The sequence below is a fragment of the Salvia hispanica genome, chromosome 1, assembly GCF_029641045.1.
Source record: "Salvia hispanica isolate PSC_SH4W2 chromosome 1, Shi_PSC_v1, whole genome shotgun sequence".
NCBI lineage: Eukaryota > Viridiplantae > Streptophyta > Magnoliopsida > Lamiales > Lamiaceae > Salvia > Salvia hispanica.
The window spans coordinates 41,967,063-41,990,134 of record NC_142692.1 but is presented as its reverse complement, the minus strand read 5'-3'; the positions used below and the strand labels follow the sequence as shown (position 1 = coordinate 41,990,134).

Here is a 23,072-nt window from a genome sequence, read left to right as displayed (position 1 = left end):
GGGCCTACACGACCGGCTACAAGTCAAAGAATCCCACGATAATCCTCGAGGCCGTAGCTGATTACCGGCTGTGGATCTGGCATGCGTATTTTGGGGTAGCCGGGTCGAACAACGACCTCAACGTCCTGAACTCGTCTCCCCTCTTCAACGAGAAGTGCCAGGGCGTCGGTCCAGCCATCTCATTTGTGGCCAACGGCAACCGGCATGATATGGGCTACTACTTGGCGGATGGGATATACCCTCGGTGGCCGGTCTTTGTGAAGACGATCAGGCAAACAAGTGATGAAAAGAAGGCCTACTTTGCGGAACGATAGGAGTCGGCGCGCAAGGACGTGGAGCGCGCATTTGGTGTGCTCCAGTCTCGATGGGCGGCAATTAAGGGTCCAACGCGTTTGTGGGATGTCGGATGCGTTTCCCAGATAATGTACGCCTGCATTATCCTGCACAACATGATCGTCGAAGACGAAGGCGTACAACTGACTAGTTGGGCCAATGATGATGAAGCCGGTCCAAACTACGGAACGGCCACCCCTAGTGTACGACGTGGGGTACCTCTCGATGAAGCCGGCCGCCTCAAGGAATTTGCCAACATGCGCCAAGTGGATGCTCATATTCAACTCCAAAAGGATATAATTGAAGAGTTGTGGGCACGGAGGATTGCACGGCGATAGTTTTTTTTCTTTATTATGTACCTTTTTAAATGTAATTTTTTTTATATATTTACCTTTTTAAAATGCAATTAATGAATTTTTCCGTATATGTCTCGTAAATTTAATTCCGTAATTTAATCGTAGTTTTAATTCCGTAAATATAGTATTTTTTGAATTATTTTTATTGCGGCTGGCCTATGGCTGGCCTAAATCTGATGTGGCAGGTGGATTTTTAATGCTGCTGACGTGGCAGAGGGAGAAACTGCTGGCCGATTTTTGGAGATGCTCTTATAATTGAGCTCCACAACAGGCAGATGCCTCACTTCAAAAATTTTCTATCTACGTCTTTAATTTTGCTACCAAATTTCCTTATAAGTGCACCAAAAAATTTACTCATATAGTAGTAGTCCACCTACATCAAATTCTTAGCTCGGTCCATGGTAAGTGCTAACACCTCTACTCTATATAAAAAAAAAATTAAAAATGTTAGAAATATAAAACAACAATCTCAATTCTCAAGTCAGAATGAATAACTTAATATAAAAACCAGTAGAGACACCCTTTGTTTTTCGTCGGTCTACACAAATACACGTCACAAACATAATTAAAACTCCAGATTTATATTATCTTCATTTATATCACAATAGGGTATAATATTCATTCACAATTTTATACATATTCCTCTACTAATAATATTATATTTTAATTATGAAACAAAATTGTTAGTAATTTTTACTCCTATAACTAAAATTTGAAATTTTGGAAAAGTATATAGATATAATTGCTTTGGAATATTTTTGTTAAAAAGTGATTATTTTGGTTTATAATTCTAAAATGATACTCTAAACATAGAGATTTTGGAGATCGACTATGATTTGGAATTTTAAAAATCGTTTTTTGTCGATTCCATTTCAAGCCTCGTGCAAAAATTAAATAGTCAAAATCAGCATTACCGCTATCAAAAGAGATGGAGGCACAAATCCGTCATTTCATCCATATTTTGTTGGTTGGTGGTCGAATTTCTGCGGTTGTTCAACTTAATCCATGGGCCCCATCATGAGATAGACAATTTTGCCCCTTACCAAGCACACTTCTCTATCTTACCTACCTTCACTCATCCCTTAAAATACCAATTCTCACACACTGAGATTTCGCACATTGCTCGCAGATCTGATCCAATTTTCAACTTTTTCGGAGAATCTGTTCTGCTGTGTGCATCTCGCATTGGTTCCTCCATCTGCATTTCCATCAAATTGCATTTTTATCGGATAATTTGAATCGGATTTTGCTCAATTTGTTGGAGGCAGCAAAGATGAAGGTGATAGAGAAGATCCAGGCGGCGGCTGCGGCGAATGACGACCGAGTGGTGTTCTCGTTCGAGTTCTTCCCGCCGAAGACGGAGGACGGCGTCGAGAATCTCTTCGACAAGATGGAGCGGATGGTGGCGCACAACCCCGCCTTCTGCGACATCACCTGGGGCGCCGGCGGATCCACGGCGGATCTGACGCTGGAGATCGTCAAGCGGATGCAGAACATGGTGTGTGTCGAGAGCATGATGCATCTCACCTGCACAAACATGCCTGTCGAGAAGATCGACCACGCTCTCACCACGATCAAGTCGAATGGGATTCAGAACGTGCTTGCCCTCCGCGGCGATCCCCCGCACGGTCAGGATAAGTTCGTCCAGGTCGAGGGAGGCTTTGCGTGCGCGCTTGATCTCGTAAGTTTGATCGCGTTTGAACTTTGATGTTGTAAGCAATGTATGTGTTGATGCTGCTGAGTTGCTGATTTTGTGCTTGTTTTTGGCTTGTTTATAGGTCAAGCATATGCGTGCACAGTATGGCGACTACTTTGGGATTACTGTTGCCGGCTATCCAGGTTCGAATTTTTTTGTTAGATTTGGATATATTGACATGCTTATATGTGTATATGTATGTAGAAATGTTTATTTGTATATGCATACTCTGTTTTTGTCGGTGGTGTGACTATGTGAGTTAGTTTTATATGTTGCTTTTAGCATGTTCATGTATGCTGGTTGGAAATTAAGTTTTGTGCAAATGTGCTCATATTTGTGACCAAAGTTTTGGCGTTGGTTCTTATGCACACCTTAAATGTTCAGAGGGGCATCCTGACATTATTGAGAACGGATTGGCCCCAGAGGCAGCATATCAGAGTGACCTTGCTTATCTCAAGAAAAAGGTTACTGCTCCCCCTGAGTTTACCATTTGTTATAATTTGCATTGTTACATATTTGATTGAACTCAATATGAACGAGTTCTCCAAGGAGTTACACCACTTTGGTGCTCTTTCCTCTTCAGGTTGATGCTGGAGCTGATGTCATTGTAACTCAACTCTTCTACGACACGGACATCTTCCTTAAATTTGTGAATGACTGCCGTCAAATTGGAATCACCTGTCCGATTGTACCTGGCATTATGCCCATTAACAATTACAAGGGCTTCATTCGCATGACTGGTTTTTGCAAAACTAAGGTATGAGTCGAACTGCACACGTATGTAAGATATTTTTGTTATTGCTGCATCTTTTCAGTAATTCAGTTAGATATGGTCTTCTATAACTCCCTCATATTGTGGTAGCCTTTGTGCATCTGAGTAGTGGTTTGGGATAGGAAAGAATGAGACCAAGATTTTTTACCTCTTAGAAAACAGTAAGTTCTTTTTAACACTTAAGATCAGTCTACATACCATGGAACACCATGCAATCATAAACTATGGACTAGATTGGTTAGTGTTTTTCATGGACATTTGCATAAATGGAAAGAAGTGGTTGCAAAACCATTCTGCACGATGAAGTGATTTTTCATACGGAACGGTGACCTGATTACAAACCAGCACTGGAAATATTAAGATTCAATTGTATTTGTATGTGATACTAGTCAAAACAAACTCAAAAGAATGGACATTATTTACAAGCTTTTCTGCTGTTCTATTTTAATTTCTTGCTTGCATCTCTCCTAACTGTTATCAGTAGTGTTGTCAAACTCTAGTGGCGGATATATGATCAAGCTCTTAGAACACCAGGAAGAATTTTAACCCCTTCTTGTTCAATTTATGCAATATATGGGCAATGGGTAGTGTCAGGTATGAGTCCAGTGTTGTGTTAAAGATAATATGATATGCATCTCGTAGTTGAAGTATCGGATTTAGAATTCATTGTGATACATGTATGTTTAACAAATAGCACTAGTGGGTGTTCTGTTGCATTTGCTTCTGCTCATGCCATTTCTAGATTAAATCAATTATATTTACTTATACTAATATATATCTCCTACATTAGATCCCGTCTGAGGTCATGGAGGCCTTGGAGCCTATCAAGGACAATGAAGAGGCTGTTAGGGCCTACGGTATTCACCTAGGAACAGAAATGTGCAAGAAGATTCTGGCTAGTGGGATCCGAACTCTGCATCTGTATACCTTAAACATGGAGAAATCTGCTTTGGCAATATTGGCGGTTAGTATTCAGTAATCACATTCTATAAGTTTTGTAGCTTCAGAAACCTAATATCTGTTTTAACAGTTGAATAAAAATCTGTGGTTCATCTAAAATTCCAATGCAGAATCTTGGACTGATTGAGGAGTCCAAAATTTCAAGGTCTCTACCATGGAGACGCCCGACAAATATTTTCAGGGTAAAAGAAGATGTTCGCCCAATTTTCTGGTAATTGAAGTTTTTTTATTAAGGTTAATAAGCTTGGATATTCTTACCTACATTCCAGTTAATATAACCTTAATTATTTGTTGTTATGTCAGGGCTAATCGTCCTAAGAGCTATATATCCCGAACTATTGGTTGGGACCAATACCCACATGGTCGATGGGGAGATTCGCAGAATGCATCATATGGAGCACTTACAGATTATCAGGCATGCATTTTCATTCAAACACTTTCTCTACTTTTGCACTGTTGCTTCTGTCAATTGCATTGTTGTCATTGTTAATGCAATTTTGCAAGTGTTTTTTATGACTTTAGCATTCTCGTTTTTCTTTAAATCTTGGTGATGCTGGGTCATGCAATTTTTTGCAATTATTTCTTCTGACTTTCATAATGGAATCATTTATATAGCTTATACTTCCCTAGTTCTTATACTATATTGTTTTCTTATGTTTGAATCTTGCAATTTTCTGGCAGTTCATGCGACCACGCTCCCGTGACAAGAAGCTTCAAGAAGAATGGGCTGTTCCTTTGAAAAGTGTTGAAGATATTTATGAGGTATAATCCTTACAGCTTTAATAACTTGAAATTTCTGAAAATCATTAATTGAGTCCTTACGATGGTTTTAATGCCTCAGAAATTTATGTCCTTCTGCCTTGGGAAACTTAGAAGCAGTCCATGGTCCGAGCTAGATGGGCTTCAGCCAGAGACCAAAATCATTAATGAGAATCTGGGTAATATTAACTTGAAAGGTTTTCTCACTATCAACAGCCAACCTGCTGTTAACGGAGCTAAGTCTGACTCTCCAACTGTTGGTAAGAGAATATTTTCTATGTAAATGTATACCTATACATGTACTTTATTTGTGCGTCCAAGAAGGTAGTGGTTGTCTGACTATTTGCAATGTGTGCCTGATCCAGCTTCAAGTTAGTGTTTTAACATAAAACATGGCTATTCCGGTCAACTGTGAAAGTTTTGTGTGGGTATTAGACGGTCAGATTTAAACTTATGAGCAGCTTTCTGTCCTTTGTTTTTTGATCTTCTTTCAGCTTATAGGGAAATTCATGTTGCAATAATAGTTTTATTTTATACATAAAACAAAATGTAACATCTTTTTCGTAAAACTGAAAGATGATTTGTGACACCAGTTTCTTGTACGAAACAGCTATTTATTTCCTTGCGTAAACCTGGTATACAGGATGGGGAGGGCCAGGCGGGTACGTCTACCAGAAGGCATACGTAGAATTTTTCTGCTCCCCGGAGAGGTTGACTGCTCTTGTTGAAAAATGCAAACAGTTCCCCAGTCTTACCTACTTGGCTGTCAACAAAGAAGGAACCTTGAAGTCTAATGTCAGCAATAACGACGTGAATGCGGTCACATGGGGCGTCTTCCCCGCAAAGGAGATAATCCAGCCTACCGTTGTCGATCCGGCAAGCTTCGTGGTGTGGAAGGACGAAGCGTTCGAAATCTGGTCGAGGGTGTGGGCTAATCTCTACCCTGAAGCAGACCCATCCCGAAAAGTGATCGAGGAGGTAACATGTTGTAGATGTCGTTTTTGCCATTTTCGTGAAAGTAGTGAGTTTGTGTAACTCATCACATGTGTTTTCTGTGTGTGCGCGCGCAGGTGAAGAGCAGCTATTACTTGGTGAGTTTGGTCGACAACGACTACGTCCACGGTGATCTGTTTGGTGTTTTCAACAGCATTTGATATGATTTAATGCATATGTTTGATTTTCAACTAGTACTATGATTTCCATGTATCGAACAGCAATTCATCATTCTTGGCCGAGCTCAGCCTCTTCTGCTATGTACTATTATTGTCTTCGAATTGGATTTTGGCATTCACAACTCGTCATGTAACCTTATACTATAAATTTATATGACATTGTTCAAATGTCACACGTATAAGCAATATATTTTTCAATTCTGTTAAGAAGCCTTTTTTTATTACTCCCTATACAAATCATTTCAATTACGGAGTGTTTTCCTTATCATATTTGACACAATGTGACGTGAAACCCTCATTCGCCGCCACATCTCTACGAACAACAGTATTTTTTTCATAAAGATGATTTTTCTACTAGATAATGTATATTCATTGATTTAAATCCTAAAAAATATTTTTTTTCTTTGAATAAATGGAATCTATATATGAAGAATGACTAACGAGTATAATTGCAATTGAAATATTCTATTCATGAACGAGCCTTTTACGGAGTATTAAAAAACAAATTGTATTTACACTATTAAATATAGAACTTAGAAAATACTATACTAACTTATCACGGGAATACTCGTCCCTGAAAGTTTGTCCCTTTTTAATATTTTCATCCGTCCCAAAAAATTTGTCGCATTTTACTTTTTACCACTTTTGGTAATCCACCTTATATTCCACTAACTCATTTCTACTTACATTTTATTATAAAATTAATATTAATACTATATAAAAGTAGGACCCATATTCCACTATAGTTTTCAACTCATTTTTTATTATATTTCTTAAAATCTGTGCCGGGTTAAAATGAGACAATATTTGGGAGATCGAGGGAGTATTAAATTTTGTCATTACAATTGAAAAAAGCCACATAATCAGATTTAGTTATTTGACAAAGAAGCTCTGAAATGTGTAAATACCCCCAATTTCGCAATATATAGATTTCTTCATTACGTGGTACATTAGCAGAAATAGAAAAACACGAAAAAGAAATTCAAAAGTAAAAAACAAACGAAAAAGACCTATAAAAGCAGAAGAAGAAGGCGCCGCCCGCCAAATCAAACGGAGGGAAATAATCAAAGGAAGATGAATTTCAGCGTGAAGGCACTGAGCAAGGGCGGCGCTCGCGCCGGCGTGTTGCAGGTGGGCGGTTGTTCTATGGATACTCCAGCGCTCCTTCTCAGCACGCGCAAGGGCTTGCCCGCCTTCATCTCCCCCGACCTTCTCTCCACTCTCCCAACCCCGGATTCCCGCCTCCTCCAATTCAGCCCCCTTCACTTGTACGCCCTAATTAACTTTGCCTTCCTTCTATTTATATTTCTGTTTTTCCTCTCGCATGTAAATAGTGGTGAATCAAGAGGATTGGATGCCTCAGCTGAGCAAAAATGTTTATTTCATCTTTTTTTTTTCTGCATTAGTACTCATTAATTTTATTACCAAGACTGTTTTCGATACAATCAGAAAATAATTGTGCAAAAAATTGGGTTTAAATTGTAGATATTTGGTCTGAAAAGTAAATGTGTAAAACTTTTGGTGTGTTTTTATGATTTATGTTGTGGTTAGTTTATATTCCTTCCCTCCCGTCCCCTAAAAGTAGAGACTTTGGTGACGACATGGGGTTTAATGAGAAATTGGTGAAGTATAAGAGAAAACTGAAGTTGTGTTAGTGAGTAGTGTGAGGTGTGGTGAAAAAAGTTTCCAAAAATAGAAATCAACTACTAATTTTGATGGACAGATAAAAATGGCAAAAGTTTGACTATTTTTTGGGGGACGGATGGAGGTTTATACTAATTCCGCTATTTGGATTGTGACTTTTTCAGTGTGGAAGGCATATCGTTGAAAGCGGTATCCGAGATGGGAGGGCTGCATCAGATGCTTGGTTTGAAGGAGCATGTGTTTGCGGCCAACCCGGCTGATCCCATCTTATCTGTACCAGATCATCAGAGCTCCAACAAGATTGGAGCATCCTTTGAGACTCCTTCCGGCCGCTTTCTTGTAAGCAATTTGCAGTTTGTGTTTTGAACTCTCTGAGACATATTGAATTGCTTGTGTGTGATACAGTTGGCAACTTTGAATTCTGGCAGATAAAACCGGGACAGTATATGGAAATGATTTCTTCAATGAAGCCTGATATGTGGGTGACATTGGCTGATGAGGTCCCTGCTTGGGTTACTGACAAGAGAAACAAAGCATCGGTTCAGCGTACTATGAGATGGCTTGACGACTGCTTGACGTTGGCTAAAACAAATGATGTACGTACCAAACTTGTTTCGTTTATATGTATAGTTATTCTCTGGCAATGGATATCACAGCTTCTGTGTGCTTAACTGAGATATTCTACTTGCGATGTATTAAAAATATTGGCTTTACTAGAAAGAGGTTAAAAATGTAGTCCCTGGCCACTCAAGAAATTCGAAAACGTGCATCTGTGATGATGCTTGACTCATCTATTCACATGGAGACTTTTCTTCTTTATGCACTTTTTAAAAGTATTAATCACTGAAATTTAGACAGGCGGAGCTGTATTTGGATCCATCGTAGGAGGCTCTAAAATCAATGAACGGATATACTGTGCACAAGAAGTTTCAAGGCGAAATGTCTCAGGTGTTTATGGCTGGTTTTTACTTCACGATTTTGTTGGTCAATTAGATGTCTATTTTACAAGTCTCTTATATTTTCGTATGGACAACACTTGAAGCATGGTTTCTTTCTTTATTTTGTTTATGCTATATATATATATATATGTTGTGTGTAGGTTGAAAATTATTTTCAGAAAGCTTTTACTGTATTATTCAGGTTTTCACATTGGTGGCTTTGGTCTTGGAGAGAGTATGGATGAACGCCCCGCTCTTCTCAGTGCTGTTATTGTATGGATTATGTTGCTTCAGTGTAAATTATTATCTACATTTGATTTTTGTTTGCTGGAAGTGTTGTTTAAATAAAATTGCCAAAGTTTGTCATTTGAGCCATTCAAACCTTTCGCTTTCAATTGAACAAGTTTGTTGTCATTTACATTTTATTGGTGTTTCTTTACGTTTCAGGACTCTTTACCCGAGGATAAGCCTCGCCAGATAAGTGGTCTTGGACTTCCAGGTGAATCTTCACGAGAAATCTTGGCCACTTTTACCCAATAAATCTAATTAATTTTCATCTTCAAAACAAGTCTGTTTACATCTATTATCTCTATACTGCTCGGATGCCTTTGGCTTATTAAATGTCTTTTTGTAACCAATCTTGCAGAGGAGGTCTTGCAAGGTGTTGCTGCTGGCATTGACCTCTTTAACTCCACGTACGTTTTCAAGCTCGGCTTTACTACTGTTCTGCCCCCCCCCCCCCTGAAGTTTTTAAAAGAAATAGGAGTACATTTATGTAGAAATTTTGTAATAATGATAGCGATGCTTGGCAGTTATATATACCATCTTACAATTGGAGGCTTTGCACTTACATTTCCTTCAGAGGAAATTGAGAGACATGGTTCCGTTGATCAGCTGAGTGACACCGTCAGAGATGATGGTACGAAGATCAACTTGAAGGCAACTATTTACAGGTTATTGTTCTGGTCTCATGATTTCTTAAGTAACCTCACCGTGTTCAACATTTGTTGCATGATGAAATGATTGGTAGACGAGTTGGTTCAGGTCTGTTTTGTGCTTAATTAGGATACTTTTTTTTATCAAACTTATGTATATCATGTTATTTGATAACCAAAATACCAGTCTTGATCTTCTCTATGTCATTTTTGTTCCCTGAAATAATTTGCAATATTTTTCTCTGCATATTCAATACTCTGTTATCTTCTTGTTATTAGTTCTTCGTCATTTGTTTTGATAATACTTTCGTTCTTCATCGTATTCGAAATTTAACTATGCAGGAAAGACACATCACGAATTCTAGAGGGATGCAAGTGCTACACGTGTCAGAATCATACAAAGGCGTATATAAACCACTTGTTTAACGTTCATGAAATGTTGGCACAAATTCTATTAGAAATGTATGAAGTTATTTCCTCTAACCCCATTGCAGTTTGGATACTTGTTAATTTGCCTAATTCAGGTCTATCTCGTTTTTTTGTTTGCAGTCACAACACTCACCACTATATAGGATTCTTTCGCAAGATAAGAGACACGATCAGGGAAGGAACATTTGAGGAGTTTCGCCAAAAGTTTGTGGAATCTAGACGTGAGCATGCTGCACCAGCTCCTGATGCTGCTGTTGCTTTGTGTGCGTGATTTGCACGTCATGATGCAGTTTGCCATTCCTTCCTCTACTGGGAAGACGAGAGATGATGTTGGAGAAGTTTTTCTATTTTTCAGTCGAACTTCCTGCCCGAGATAGTCTGCTGCTTGTGATGCAACACACAACCTGTTACAGATGAGAGTTAGGTACAAAGAATTTGGTTTTTCACAAGCAAAATGAGTGTAACTACACTCAGTTTTTTGGTCTACAAGTATTTATGTATTTTGCGCATAGGTTATACAATAGTGATTTGATTACAGTTTGAGCACCTTACATTATTGTTATTCCATAGTGATTTCAGTGTAAGATTTTGTTACATGAGAAAGTAATTTGATTTTCAGTTATTAAATTTTAGTTTTCGGTTTAAATATAAGGAAATACGAAATGCAATTTTGTTCTCAATTTATTAAATTAGAGAAATAATTTGACTCCTAAAACTAGGAGGCTGTATTTCCTCTTTCTTTTCCTAGCTCTATGAAGAAGACAACCACTGGCAAACAGAAAATCTCTTGCCACTTCAGGTAGTATTTTAATTCGTGCACACGAATTGCACCTCCGTCTCTGTGTTTGCGAGGGTAACTCAGTAAGTTGGAGATTTGTGGACTATCGAAGGGGGGTTCGTTCAACAAGGTGAGATTCAAATATCGTGTTCAAGCCGGGCTGGTTGGTTGAGCTTAAAAGGCTAAGAACAGGGATTCTAATAATCGATGCAGAGTCCACTTGCACAATAATGGGGCAACACCGGAAATGAAACATTGGATATATGTCCAAGATTGTGTTTGGATTCAACAATTTTAAGAGATTCAAACTCGTACAATTTGGTTAGTATCAACAGCTCACCCCATTCAACTTGGCGATACACAATCATAGCATTGATAATAGTACTACATTAAACAAAAACAGCGATCAAAATTTATGATAGTTGACAGATACATTACAAGTAGTTGCTGGAGGGAAAAATATGCGCGTAACTATGGTCACGAATCCGAGCTGCTCGTATGTAGTGTTGCCTCCGAATCATTTCACAACAGGATACAATATGATGGCCATTCCTCACCAGCTGCCTAATTGTTTTTGGATCTTTGAATTATGAGAGGACTTCCCACCTTTGTCCTTGTAACTGTTTCTAGAGGTTATACCTTTCCTCCTTCCACCGGCAGCCTGGATGGCACGTTGTCTTTGCTTGGTCAGACGCTTTTCAAGTTCAGGGTCGTCATCTTGCTCCTCTTCTGTACCAGAATTATCATCTGCTGAATCATCACCGTGCTCAACCTGTCCATCTTCTAGGGCTATCTCCCCACTTTGGCTAGCTTCGATGGAAGGTTGTTGCACGATATTTTGATTGGCTTCCGAATCACCTTCTTGTAAGTTATCTCCTTCCTGCAAGGAGAGATTTTAACATTCAAGAGGCCAACACACAATTATGAGCTTAAGTTAAACCCAAAATGCAAACGCACCTCTCTAATCAAACTCAAGGATTCGAGACCATCTAGGGTTGCATCATTTATCGGGCAAGCAGTATCATCTTCATCGTCACCTTCTCCGGAATCAGATCCCAGATCTTCCACTACATCCCCCTCAACAAACTGAGGAATGAACACCACCAAAACAGAGTCAGAATTTGAAGAATTAACACAATATTCCATTAAACGTGTCAATTGTACATTGATAGATATTAGTAGTTTTGCAGTGGAAAGCATTTTGTCAAAAGAAGCTTGGCAGAGGAAAGACTCAAGGAAGTACCTTATCCATATCATCTTGATCTTTCCTAGTGAAACCACTTGCTTCAAGTTCCTTGTCCAGACAACCAGAAACTTTATTTATGTCCGAAAACCGAGGCCGACAATTTCCATTTTGTTCTGAATCTGAACCATCACTTTCAACTTCTTTTTCATCAAAAGAGAGGTGAAACCTATTGGATACACCAAAAGGGAGCATATGCAAGTGTTATTAGACCTAGATTTAAGAGCATGGGTAAAAGTTGTAGAGACATCACTAGCTCCTTTTTCATTTTACAGCATAGCAATTTGTTTCTTAACCACTTACCTTTTTCGGAAAAACTTGAAGATGCACTCAATATCGCGGTCAAAATACCTAAAACAAAAAAGAAATTAGAATCTTGAATATGATCCTTACTAAAATCTCTGAGATAAATTGTTTGTCATAATGGGTTGGCAGCACATACATCTGTGCATTTCGATGAGAAACCGAAATCATTTGTGGAAAATCAATCATAGTCACCTTCTCATCATCATCAATCTACAAATGAAAATAATGAACTGTAAATGGTGGATGAACAAATGTGTAGAACCTCAATAACAAGAGACACTTTTAGCTACTACGACAATCAGAAGTTGCAGAAAACAACATGCACTGGATAAACATATTCAATTAAACACAACAATGTGACCATGAAATCATAATAAAAATAGCTTACCATGATATTAAATTCATTGAAATCACAGTGAATGAGCCCATGCTCAGCCAGGCGAACAACAAGACCAAGAATTGTTTCAAAGATCGTGTCAGGGTTTGGCAACTCCTTAACTTGCACACTGAACAAAACAGGATGATTAGACGCAATCCCAGTCCATCCCACAAGAAGATTCAAAGTAGCCTAAACCAATATTGCAGTTGGAGTCTTAATAGGTATACATTTCTCTTATGATTTTCCTTACAACGACCTGGAAAGTCAGTTTTAAGCCATGACCAAGAGCAGCAAAATCTATTACATTGTACTGACCCAGAGGAATACATTACCACACACAGCTTAAACACTTACAGCGGGTAGCCTTGGACAAGTGACATGATAACACAATGCCGATTGCAATCCACTGCATTTGGAACAGGAAAACCATGTTCTTCCAAAGCCTGCCATTATGATGTGAAAGATTCATTTAACTTCACCAACAAAAATTAATCTATCCAAAATATTCAGAAGAGAGAGGTATAACCAGACCTTCATAAAGGCAAATTCCTTGAGTGCAGCAAGTCGAGACAAGTAGAGCCAGTTAAAGCTTCTACGATGCCTCAAATAGTCTCGTTTAGACTTGACTGCTCTAAATGAAACCCTACCAAGCCTGTGTAACTTCATAGCAAGAACTGTGCCATCTTCGGTAGCAACCTCAAATATATCTTGAAAAGAGAAATAACTATAATCAATAACAAAAACATAGTAAAGCTTCAACAGGTGCAAGGCATCTATACCAGACTCCTTCCCCACGCCAATTTGACGACCAACCGAAGCAAAAACTCCACGGTTCACCAATGTCTTGATGGCGAGAAAGTCGTAGCCCAAGTATGTTAGCCGGAAACCATCATCTGCACGAAATTCATAACAATGTTTTGATCAATAAACCAAATATCAAATGAACCATCATCTACACCAAATTCATAACAATAGTTTGATCAATAAACCAAATATCAAATGTTAAGATACAGATTACAAAAACAATGAGCTTTTCACAAACATACACTTTGAAGAGTCGTGATGCACCAACTTGTGCTTGAGCAAATTCTTCAATACTTTATAGGTTCCGCCATGTCTAAGCACCAACATACACAGAAACACAATTAATCAAACAGCAGAATAATAAAAAAAGGCGAATTCAAATATCGAGTAAAAAGGTAACTTACTTGAGCGACGCGATTCGGCCGATCAACTCCGCCGGTACAATTTCATGCTGAAATCAAATAAAAGGTGATTAATTTGGATAAAAAAGAAGAAATAATTGGAATTGGTGGGAGAAGAGAAACAAACATTGCGCATCCCCATCTCGACGGCGGTAAGAACCCTAAAATCATCCTTGGTCAGATACCTCAATGCATTCACATCTAACTTCATGATTATCGACTGCACTCAGCTCTACGCAGAAAATCTTGGATTTTTTCTTCGATTTTACGATGAATGGAAGAAATTGACGGCGGAGTTTATATAACTCTTCAAAAATATTCAGATTTTTTATGGGCCTCTTTAACTGGGCCTGCTGCATGGATCAAATTAATCAAAATTTATAAAAGGCCCATGTCTCATAGTATCATTCTTTAATTTTTGATAAATGGTGCCACATACTTTACTAAATAATTCTAACTCGCTTGTTATTATAAAATAAAATAAAATAAAACTATAGATATAAATGAGATCCAAATTTTATCAGTTTACTTTTCTTCATATTTTTTTTAAAAAATTGAACAGTCAAAAGTGGAACTTTATATTACGAAATGAAGAAATATCAGTATTATAAAATATTTGAAATCGTAATGTGTAGCAAGGCTGGTAAATATCCCAACCAAAATTATTGATTAAGAGTCCCAAGTTGAAGATATTGAGGGTGTACCACGTTGAGGATATTGAGGGTGTATTTAATGTCTATTTTTGGTAAGATTCCAAGTGAGACAAATTTTGTGAAACAGACGAAAATGGTAAAATGGACAAACTTTGAGAGACAAAGGGCGTAGCATTTTATTTTCTAATTGTAACAAGCTAAGCATCTACAAAATATTAGTACTACTACTATAAACAAGCAATACATAAACTAATTTTAAATTGCAGCTTTCCAATTCATTAGAACCAAGTCCATGTGGATCTAAAAGGTTCAATCACAGTAAAAAAAGAGTTACGTTTTCAGAAAATAATCTGCAACTATCAATCTACGTCAAAAGGTTACAAAGTTTCTGAACAAATTTGCTCTGATGCTCTAAAGTAAAACGATATACATCACTATGTATACATTCAGTCCATCAACCTACAACCCTAAACTGCAAAAAGTTGACAGATAAATCAGCTCATTGAGAAAGATTCCGGTGTTAAAGTGTAGTCATCAAATGTTTTGAAATCATCCCCTTCAACCCAGTAGGTGTGGAGGTAACCCTTGCAGATCTCCAAGAATGGGGAAAACTGGAAAAGGGTAACGGTTTTCGCAGAAGGTATTCATGAAGTATAATACAGAGCTGACAAAAATATCAGCAAGTCTCCAAGAAGAAGGCCAACCACATCAAACACAAACTTTGGAGCAAATAATCCCCAGACCTGCAATGAATGATATATAGTGGTCACAATGTAAGGGTGAATAATACGGAGTTGGGTTAACTGCAAGTAAAACTCAAAATATGAGGATACCATGAGATGCCGCCTTTGTATTGTGACGCATAGCATTGTGAATGTGGTTGCTATGGCTGTGATGAGTCCATACATCAAATACACCTGAAGAAAATAAAAGAATTATAGTAGTACTATAATTTACAGCTCAAGTTCCATCAGAGCATTTGAATATGAAACTTACTTGGCATATTCTAATAGAGTATACTTGTTTGCTCTGCTTCAGCAAATAACCGCGTGCAACGAGTGGAAGTCCCAATATAGGAAGAATGTGTGAAAACCCAAATGTGTCGATTGTGAGAAGGATTGCTTGCCGAATAAGGTTGAATTCATCAAATCTGAAAATGAAATAGATGAAGCTCAGATGCATTGACAATATTGGTTGAAGGAGAAAGCAAGACACCCACATAAGTAACTAGTAAGATCAGTCTGCAGCCAAGCCTTTACTGGCAACATACAAGAAAATAAACTACTAATTGGCATTTAAACGAAAAGGAAAACGTGTCTTCTCACCCAATAAATGCAGCCGCATATCTGAGGCCGTCAAAAGCACACCTAAAATAATGAAAGCAAAAAAATTAGTTATGCCCCATACTAAGTGAAGCCTTTGACAACAATCTAAACCACAATCACACAATGTTGCATATTATCACAATATACTCAAAACATAGGAGAAGCACAAAGCATCTTACCAATGACCAGTACTGAAAAACATGCACACAGCCAGAAGGCTCCATTGGGTTACTGGAAGGGTATAAAAGAGTGAAGACCCAGAAGATTCATTTTCGGTGTTCTGTTCCAATGCCATTAGTCTTTTTAGGCACCAACCTGTGGAGAATGAGCCAAAGAAAACATTTTAAGTCACAGAGGTAACTTCTAATTTACCATCGGCTTAATATTAAGTACTGAAGAAACTAACGCGCTGAAATAATATTATACACTATGAATTAAAAAATGTGGTAGAGCAAGAACCTCCAATCAGCAAAGCCAATAATGCAAGTGGGCCCTGTTTTCCAGACAACAAAATTGTGGTTGAACTACATGCAGATATCAAGGCCAATGCTTTAACAACTGTACTTTCTTCCAAGTTTGAGGTTCTCCCCCTATCAATCAGTTGACCTATGACCAATAATGAGAGTTGTAGAAGTCCAGAAACATAAATCACTTGAGGAATTAGGTTTCCTTTTAATAGCCAAAGTGAAAGGTTTGGACTGAGTAAACTACTCTCTGAGACCCAGTTTAAGAGTATGAGCATATAGTTAAATAGAGTTCCTGCAATAACATACTTCGAAATGCCCTGAGAAGAACAAGAAGTGATGCTCTTGTACAGTAGATATGCAACGATAAGAAGCGCTAACACTGGAAGAACTTCAGCAACATACATCCAGAGCTCAGAATCATTGACAATTCCCATCATGTTTGACGAATCAACCTTCAAGAACAATGAGTTCACCGCCTGCTTCAACTGGCCTAATTCAATACTGATTCTGAGAAAAGGAACCAAAAGACAAAGCACAAGTGCCTGCAGGTTGCAACACAAATTTAGCAAACAGCAAGATATTGTTGATATCGGTTTACAACATGGGAAAAAAACATCAAAATTATTGTGTATTAGCAAAGTCACCAAAGGAAAAACGATGACAGAAGCCTACTTCAAGTAGCATCATCTTCTTCATTATAGCATGGCGTAGTTGAAGTATCGCAGTTGTTGCCAAGAGAAAACTTGCCACTCGCCCTTCTTCAACTGCATCAAAGTAATAAGGAATGAGACAAATAGCAAAATGAATGAAGAGAAAGCCATATTACATAGTATTATCAGAATAAGATACGGTGCTTACGAATAAAACTGTTAGAAAGGAAACTCCATGCACGTATCAGAATTACAATACAAGCAAGATTCACCCCCAAAATATTCTTTAAATAGCCAGAGAAAAAAGACTGGAGCCCACATAATTTGTCCAGCCTCCTGATGAGAAACACATTCAGATAAAGTGAACTTAACATCATGCAAAAGCCTATTCCCATAATCTTCAAATTAAACTCAGTCCAGTTTGATCGAGCCAGTGCAGCAACACTTTCCAGAAACATAGAATATGCATCAAGTTGCCTTCTGACTATAGGCAGTGACACAAAAGCCCCTGATATATTTCTTGAAGTGATTGACCAAAGCTCCTGAGCCCTTGAATACAACTCCGATACATGCAGCAAGTCTTTATCCGAAAATCCAATTAATGACAAAGATGAGTAGACATCAATATATTTCTTCACCTGCATAAGCAAACCCTGAGTCACAAAAGAGGGTGGCAGCAATCTATTCTTTATGAAAGAAAAGAGTAAACAAATATATAATGCTGCTTTCCGGAAGCACATCAATGGCTTATTTGTACATACTACATAGAAATACTTTAGGGGGCTACTTCATCCTAAGAGGAAATGTTAGTGGTGTATATGAGCCCCTTTCACAATTTTAAACGTTGAAATTTCCATAACAAAACTATGCATAGGGATTAGGGTGAACTTGAACCACACTGCTACCCTACTGCATGGCGAACCATGGGAAGCATAATTATGTACCATATTATGAAGAATAAAAACCACCAGGGATGGTTTTATTTGTTAAGGAAAACGAAAGAAAACCCAAGCAACCAAGTATCACCTAGGAAATATATAAGGTGCCAGGCCTGTATGCCAAAAGTGGTATAAAGATGAGGAAAGATGTACCTGCCAGGAATTAATACAAAGGGCATTCACATAGTTCAGCATCCAACTTTGAACTTCTGATGGATTTCCATCATCACCAGTAATAGACTCTTCTTGGTTCCATGTACCACCAGCCAAGGAATAGAGTTCAGAGTTAACTTTCCCAATACTGAAAATATGTCATCTTATCAGATTTTTTTTGGAATTATATTTAATTAATTAGAACAAACATAGGGGAAATGAAGAACTACAATATTCCAGAAAGACGTGCCATGAAGTGTATTGAATTTTTCAGAAATAGGTATCACAAGCATTACATTATCTTTGTACCAAATAAAGTGCGGGGGGATAAACGCAAAGAAGAAAACGAACAAGATTTGAGAGGATTCTGGTATCAGTTACCTTCCAAAAGGATATGGAAGACCAAGCAGAGCAGAGACAGTTGCAGCAAAATCTAGCTGGAAAGACAGGCCAAAATAAGTTCATTTATTTGGACAAAGTTATTACTGAGCTCACCAGCATCCTGAGATTAGTTTAATTGACAGACCTGTTGAATTGAGCTAGTGCAAACTTGCCTTCCGTGCTGTAAATTAAAACAGACAGCATTAAAGGAAGAACTGAATATTATATTGATCATTAGAGGAGTAAATGTACTAAAATGATATTAGAAAAAGATAGCATGATGCCCTTTATTTTAAAATTAAGTAGAATGGCATCGGGAAAATTTATGCATTTGCACTGGCATGAATCTATATTCGAATTTGTTATCAGGAGCAACAGAATTGAAAGCAAACTTTTGGATTTCTAATCATCTTTATTAACCATGCTTTAAGCTATATTACATGTTCATATTGGTATCGGCCAACAAAACTTACTGAAACTCATCAAGATGTCCGTGAGGAGAGCCACATCATGCTATCCTATTCATTTCTATTTGAGTAGTCAGTGTAGAATTTTTGTTTCTGTTTTTAAGACTTGGAGAGTGATAAATTTCAAAGGCTAAAAGGAAAGGATATATTCGAAGAAAATTGGTCAAGGGTTCACCAAGAAACTTAACTTTTGTAAAAGGAAGGATCACAATTATGTAAACTGAGTTTTAACTCTTGCAACTTCTTTAGATTTCTTCCTACAAGATTATTTCTTATCCTGTACAACTATATTTCCTGATCACTAAACTTTCTTCATATACAAAAGTATTGCTATGGTCTGCAGGATTAGGCATACCACATCCAATTGGCAAGAAGAACTTTCAGCTGCAGCAAGTAGTGTATTAGGATTCTTCGAAGTTAATGCAAAAATTGCTGTTTCAACCTGCATAGGATATTGCTGGTATTAGTACTGAGCAGTAATCACAGGTCCTTGGAGAAACTAAAGAGAGACAGCACCTCCTCAGCAGTGCCTCCCCCATGGTCGCCATTGAGTGTCTGCCCATGATCTCCCATGACAAGAAGCATTGTATTTTCATGCAAACCACCAGGTCCGCTTTGCCTCTCCAGTGCTCCTACAACTTTCTGGGGCATTAATTAAATGTCATTTCATGGTTAAAATAGATGTGAATAATTTTTCCAGGAAAATACTGTCACGAGACTTTCTATAACTTGCACTGGGAAAATAGGTTTTTTTATGATTGGCATTTCTACTTGATTTTAGCTGCTATGTAACAGAAAATTAATAATTGAAGTACCTCTATAACTTCATTGTATTGCTCCAATTTTTCTATCATCGGGGTAGAGTCAACACCAAATATATGCCCAGCATGATCCTGTATCATGGTTTTTATATAAGGTATCATATATAAGTGCATGGTGGGAGGATATATGGGGGGGAGGGGGTGAGAGAGAGAGAGAGAAGATGCAATGAAGCCCACAAGGTTTGGGAATAACGGAAGTGATCAAATATAAGTGCATCAGATGGAATTGCAGTTGATAGAACTTGGAAGCTAAGAAACAGATTGTGAGTGCAAAAGATGGAATTTCATCAGAACCAAATGGCCAACTAGACAACTACAATTGCATCAGCCATAATTAGCAGTATGCCAATATCATCATTTACCAAAGAATGCTACAAACTCTGTTAATGCAACTACAATACGGCTAGGCTCACCACACCGAGAAAATGTGCTATTAGCACATCCCAATCTCCTTTGTCCAGGGCAGGGAATAAATTCGCAATGCACCCATTGTCAACCTGACAAATGAAAAGTAATGAAGAATTAAAGATATAAAGAACCAAATAAATATACATAATCAAAATTAACATAGATTTATTGCAGACAAAATGTATGCTCTCATCGAGTGTTGGGCGCAGTGAGGGCTGTTTTAGCCTTTGGCTCTTGCATGACTCAAAACTGTTGGTCGAATAAATATTTCGCACCCGATAAAGGGAGAATTTTCCTAGGACCCTTGTTGAGTTTGACTTGGCAAGCAGTGTGTAGGCAAGAAAAAGCTTCTACAAAATTCTAATTATTCATTCGCTATCAATTTCATAACTATTTGTGGCAGCATTGTTTCTTATTTTTAACCAAAATTCACATAAAATTCTAATTACAGAAACAAGTATATCTAATGATCATAAAAAATAACATTACCGTATCAAGGTCTTTGACATTAAAAGATGGAAATGGATAAGATGTGGCAAAATGATCTGGAAATAATTGCACCCATGTATCATCCCCCATCATCAGCACCCGCTTCCCACTTTGAACTAACTATAAGAAAAATAGAGTGTTAAAATGTGCAAGTAAAAAATGAAAAGAAATAGTAGTACTATATATTAGAAATGTTCAGTGTTTGAGTATCGGATACAAATCAGACCTGGTGTATCAAGTTATCTTCAAGAATTGCCGGAGCACCGAAACTGTTCCCCACATCAATAAATGTGGGAAGTCCACCAGTAGTCAAGCCCTGGATATGAAAACATTAACAATTATAGTATGAAGTTCTATGAACTATGAAGATTACATCATCTAAGTTAGTTGTGATGCATATCTAATAATATTGTTTTCACCCATTAATGTATGAATCAGGAGGTTCTTAACCCACAGAACTGGTTGATGTGGAAATTTTGTAATTCATGAAAATATGGATGTACATGCACTGGAAAGAACATTACATATTCTCATAGAACGCACCATAATCCAAAAGAACAATTTCGGCATTGTTTGATTAAATATAGTTGCACACTTGCATGAAATGAAGAAGGTAAGAAACTAATCTACCTATATGCATGGCATACACCTCCTATAGCTCTCATGACTTGGGCTGAAGCTCTAGCTTGAGTAATATGTTGAAGACGCCATGCTTACTTTTGTAGTAAACTATCAAAAGCAGCGAGATTTTCTTAGATCTTCTAATAGACGATGCAACAGGAGACCAAAAATGATATTCTCAACACTCGGGAAAAAAAAAAGTAAAAACCAAGTGCTGTAAACTTTTCCCAAGGTTGTATGAACCCACGCCCTTCTATGACTAAGCCTATACATGTTTTTGCTAAGAAAATTTTACAAACAACAAGAGCACTCATTCCCAATTCATTTACTGCACAAAAATTTGGGGCGTGACAATGGAGTATTAAATTGAAGTTTTGCAGAATATCCTAGATAGTAACTTGATGAATCAGTCCATATTAAGACACAACGTCATAAGCCAATAAAGTACATAGGTTACAGAGCCTGATGTATTTGATTGATCATACGAGATTAAGATGGTTTAGCCACATAACATGTATGCACCTCTTATTATTCCTTAGTGCAAAAGAAAATACCAAGTATTCACCTTTAGACGCTGCAGGCTGGTGGTAGGGGGGTCAGCTATAGCTTTGAAAATTCTTGTCGATGAATGATTCCAAGCAGCAAGGTCATGCATCACTTGTAACTTATCCATCCATGGCTTTTTCTCTAGAAAACACAAATACAATTCCTAGGTTAAGCGAGCACAAGACTTTGCCAATAATATCTGCAAGAATGCAATAAGCAAGCAAAAAGAATGCAAATTATACTAATGCAATAGACAGCATACCTGCGAAAAATGTGCTGGGAGCGACAAAATCAAACCTACAACAAGAACGCCCCATAAACACTAGGAAACAAAAAGAGGCAAAAAACCAAACAGATAGAGAATAAAGCAATCCCGGCGAGCAATTGCAAAAAGTGTTAACCTCAGAGCATCTAGAACAATGATAACAAGACGGCCAACAACAGGCTGGCTCCAACAGCTTCCGTTAGTATTTTGATCACGGGGAGGAGGAAAGCAAGGCGACTCCACAACGTCGTTGCATTCGCTGTATTGGGAGAGCTCCGTGCGAGTAAGAAGGAAACCTCTGGTGAAAAGCAAAATGGCCAAGCTGTGTAGCAGCATTATTCCCAAAAACGCAGCAAAAGCCCATCGCCGTCCACTCCAAATCCGCTTCTCAGATTCCCCCATTATACCGTATATGGATATGATCTTGTCAGAAGTTGGGGAAAGTTTGGCTCTAGATTTGAGCGTTGGTTTCCATAGGTTTGCTGTGTTGTACTGAAATTACTAAGCAGTGAATTACAATGAATCACGACAATTCATTCCTCAAATGGCCCTAAAACTTTTTCTACTTTGAATTATGGGTGAATGAGCACTACAGCAAGTCATCAGTCATGCCAATTGCAATAAATACATCAAGCTTCTTAATTGGTTTACGCGATTAAATTACCTTTCCGTGAAGAAAACTGATCCCACGCTTCGGGATCTCACTGAGCTTCTTCGAATTGTGTTTGTTTACGGTTTACAAAATCAGCAAGGAGCCGAGGACTCAAGCTATGGTGTACACTATGTGCAGACTCTATAACTTCACCGTGTTTACCATAATAGTTGTGACCAAACTTTTGAGATCAAAAGCTTATATTAAATAAATAGGAGAGATTAAAAAAGTAGGAAAGATAAGAGATTGTAAAATAAATGATGGAATAGTGATTAGATATTTTGTCTTTTATTAAAAAGGGAAATGACTCAATTTTGTTGGGACGGACTAA

At 37.9% G+C, this 23,072-nt stretch overlaps 4 protein-coding genes across 9 annotated transcripts; 2 read left to right on the top strand and 2 right to left on the bottom strand.

The window, feature by feature from the left end:
* The first annotated feature begins 1,784 nt into the window (after positions 1-1,784).
* LOC125222925 (putative methylenetetrahydrofolate reductase (NADH)) lies at positions 1,785-6,258 on the top strand. Its single transcript, XM_048125821.2, has 11 exons — positions 1,785-2,370; positions 2,468-2,528; positions 2,770-2,849; positions 2,969-3,142; positions 3,948-4,121; positions 4,228-4,328; positions 4,421-4,532; positions 4,799-4,879; positions 4,959-5,136; positions 5,520-5,854; positions 5,947-6,258. The coding sequence occupies exons 1-11, from the start codon at positions 1,963-1,965 to the stop codon at positions 6,028-6,030; spliced, it is 1,788 nt and encodes a 595-aa protein (XP_047981778.2). The 5' UTR covers positions 1,785-1,962; the 3' UTR covers positions 6,031-6,258.
* A 749-nt stretch (positions 6,259-7,007) lies between these two features.
* On the top strand, positions 7,008-10,626 carry LOC125218762 (uncharacterized). Of its 2 annotated transcripts, XM_048120512.2 has the most exons (10): positions 7,008-7,316; positions 7,857-8,031; positions 8,121-8,288; positions 8,547-8,640; positions 8,833-8,903; positions 9,078-9,129; positions 9,277-9,325; positions 9,443-9,583; positions 9,908-10,027; positions 10,115-10,626. In XM_048120512.2, the coding sequence occupies exons 1-10, from the start codon at positions 7,123-7,125 to the stop codon at positions 10,263-10,265; spliced, it is 1,215 nt and encodes a 404-aa protein (XP_047976469.2). In that variant the 5' UTR covers positions 7,008-7,122; the 3' UTR covers positions 10,266-10,626. The 2 variants fall into 2 exon arrangements, with proteins under 2 accessions (XP_047976469.2, XP_047976471.2); XM_048120514.2 differs by lacking the exon at positions 9,908-10,027.
* A 408-nt stretch (positions 10,627-11,034) lies between these two features.
* On the bottom strand, positions 11,035-14,176 carry LOC125217732 (protein serine/threonine kinase). The gene is made up of 12 exons (XM_048119255.2): positions 14,033-14,176; positions 13,909-13,955; positions 13,747-13,817; positions 13,480-13,593; positions 13,232-13,407; positions 13,055-13,143; positions 12,710-12,827; positions 12,458-12,531; positions 12,319-12,366; positions 12,016-12,184; positions 11,730-11,858; positions 11,035-11,652 (listed from the first exon to the last, which is right to left on the bottom strand). Exons 1-12 carry the CDS (start codon positions 14,114-14,116, stop codon positions 11,326-11,328), a joined length of 1,446 nt encoding a protein of 481 aa, XP_047975212.2. The 5' UTR covers positions 14,117-14,176; the 3' UTR covers positions 11,035-11,325.
* A 632-nt stretch (positions 14,177-14,808) lies between these two features.
* LOC125218624 (Alkaline-phosphatase-like family protein) lies at positions 14,809-22,924 on the bottom strand. 5 transcript variants are annotated; one of them, XM_089063221.1, is made up of 21 exons: positions 22,754-22,924; positions 22,226-22,590; positions 22,087-22,121; positions 21,844-21,965; positions 20,884-20,973; positions 20,658-20,777; positions 20,174-20,257; positions 19,755-19,832; positions 19,456-19,581; positions 19,295-19,381; positions 18,618-18,653; positions 18,473-18,528; positions 18,092-18,239; positions 17,209-17,638; positions 17,023-17,114; positions 16,343-16,892; positions 16,063-16,198; positions 15,884-15,925; positions 15,555-15,708; positions 15,392-15,475; positions 14,809-15,301 (listed from the first exon to the last, which is right to left on the bottom strand). In XM_089063221.1, the coding sequence occupies exons 2-21, from the start codon at positions 22,489-22,491 to the stop codon at positions 15,203-15,205; spliced, it is 2,835 nt and encodes a 944-aa protein (XP_088919347.1). In that variant the 5' UTR covers positions 22,492-22,590; positions 22,754-22,924; the 3' UTR covers positions 14,809-15,202. The 5 variants fall into 5 exon arrangements, with proteins under 5 accessions (XP_088919347.1, XP_088919346.1, XP_088919348.1 ...); XM_089063220.1 differs by having other exon boundaries at positions 22,226-22,581; XM_089063222.1 differs by having other exon boundaries at positions 22,226-22,571.
* Between the last annotated feature and the right edge of the window lie 148 nt (positions 22,925-23,072).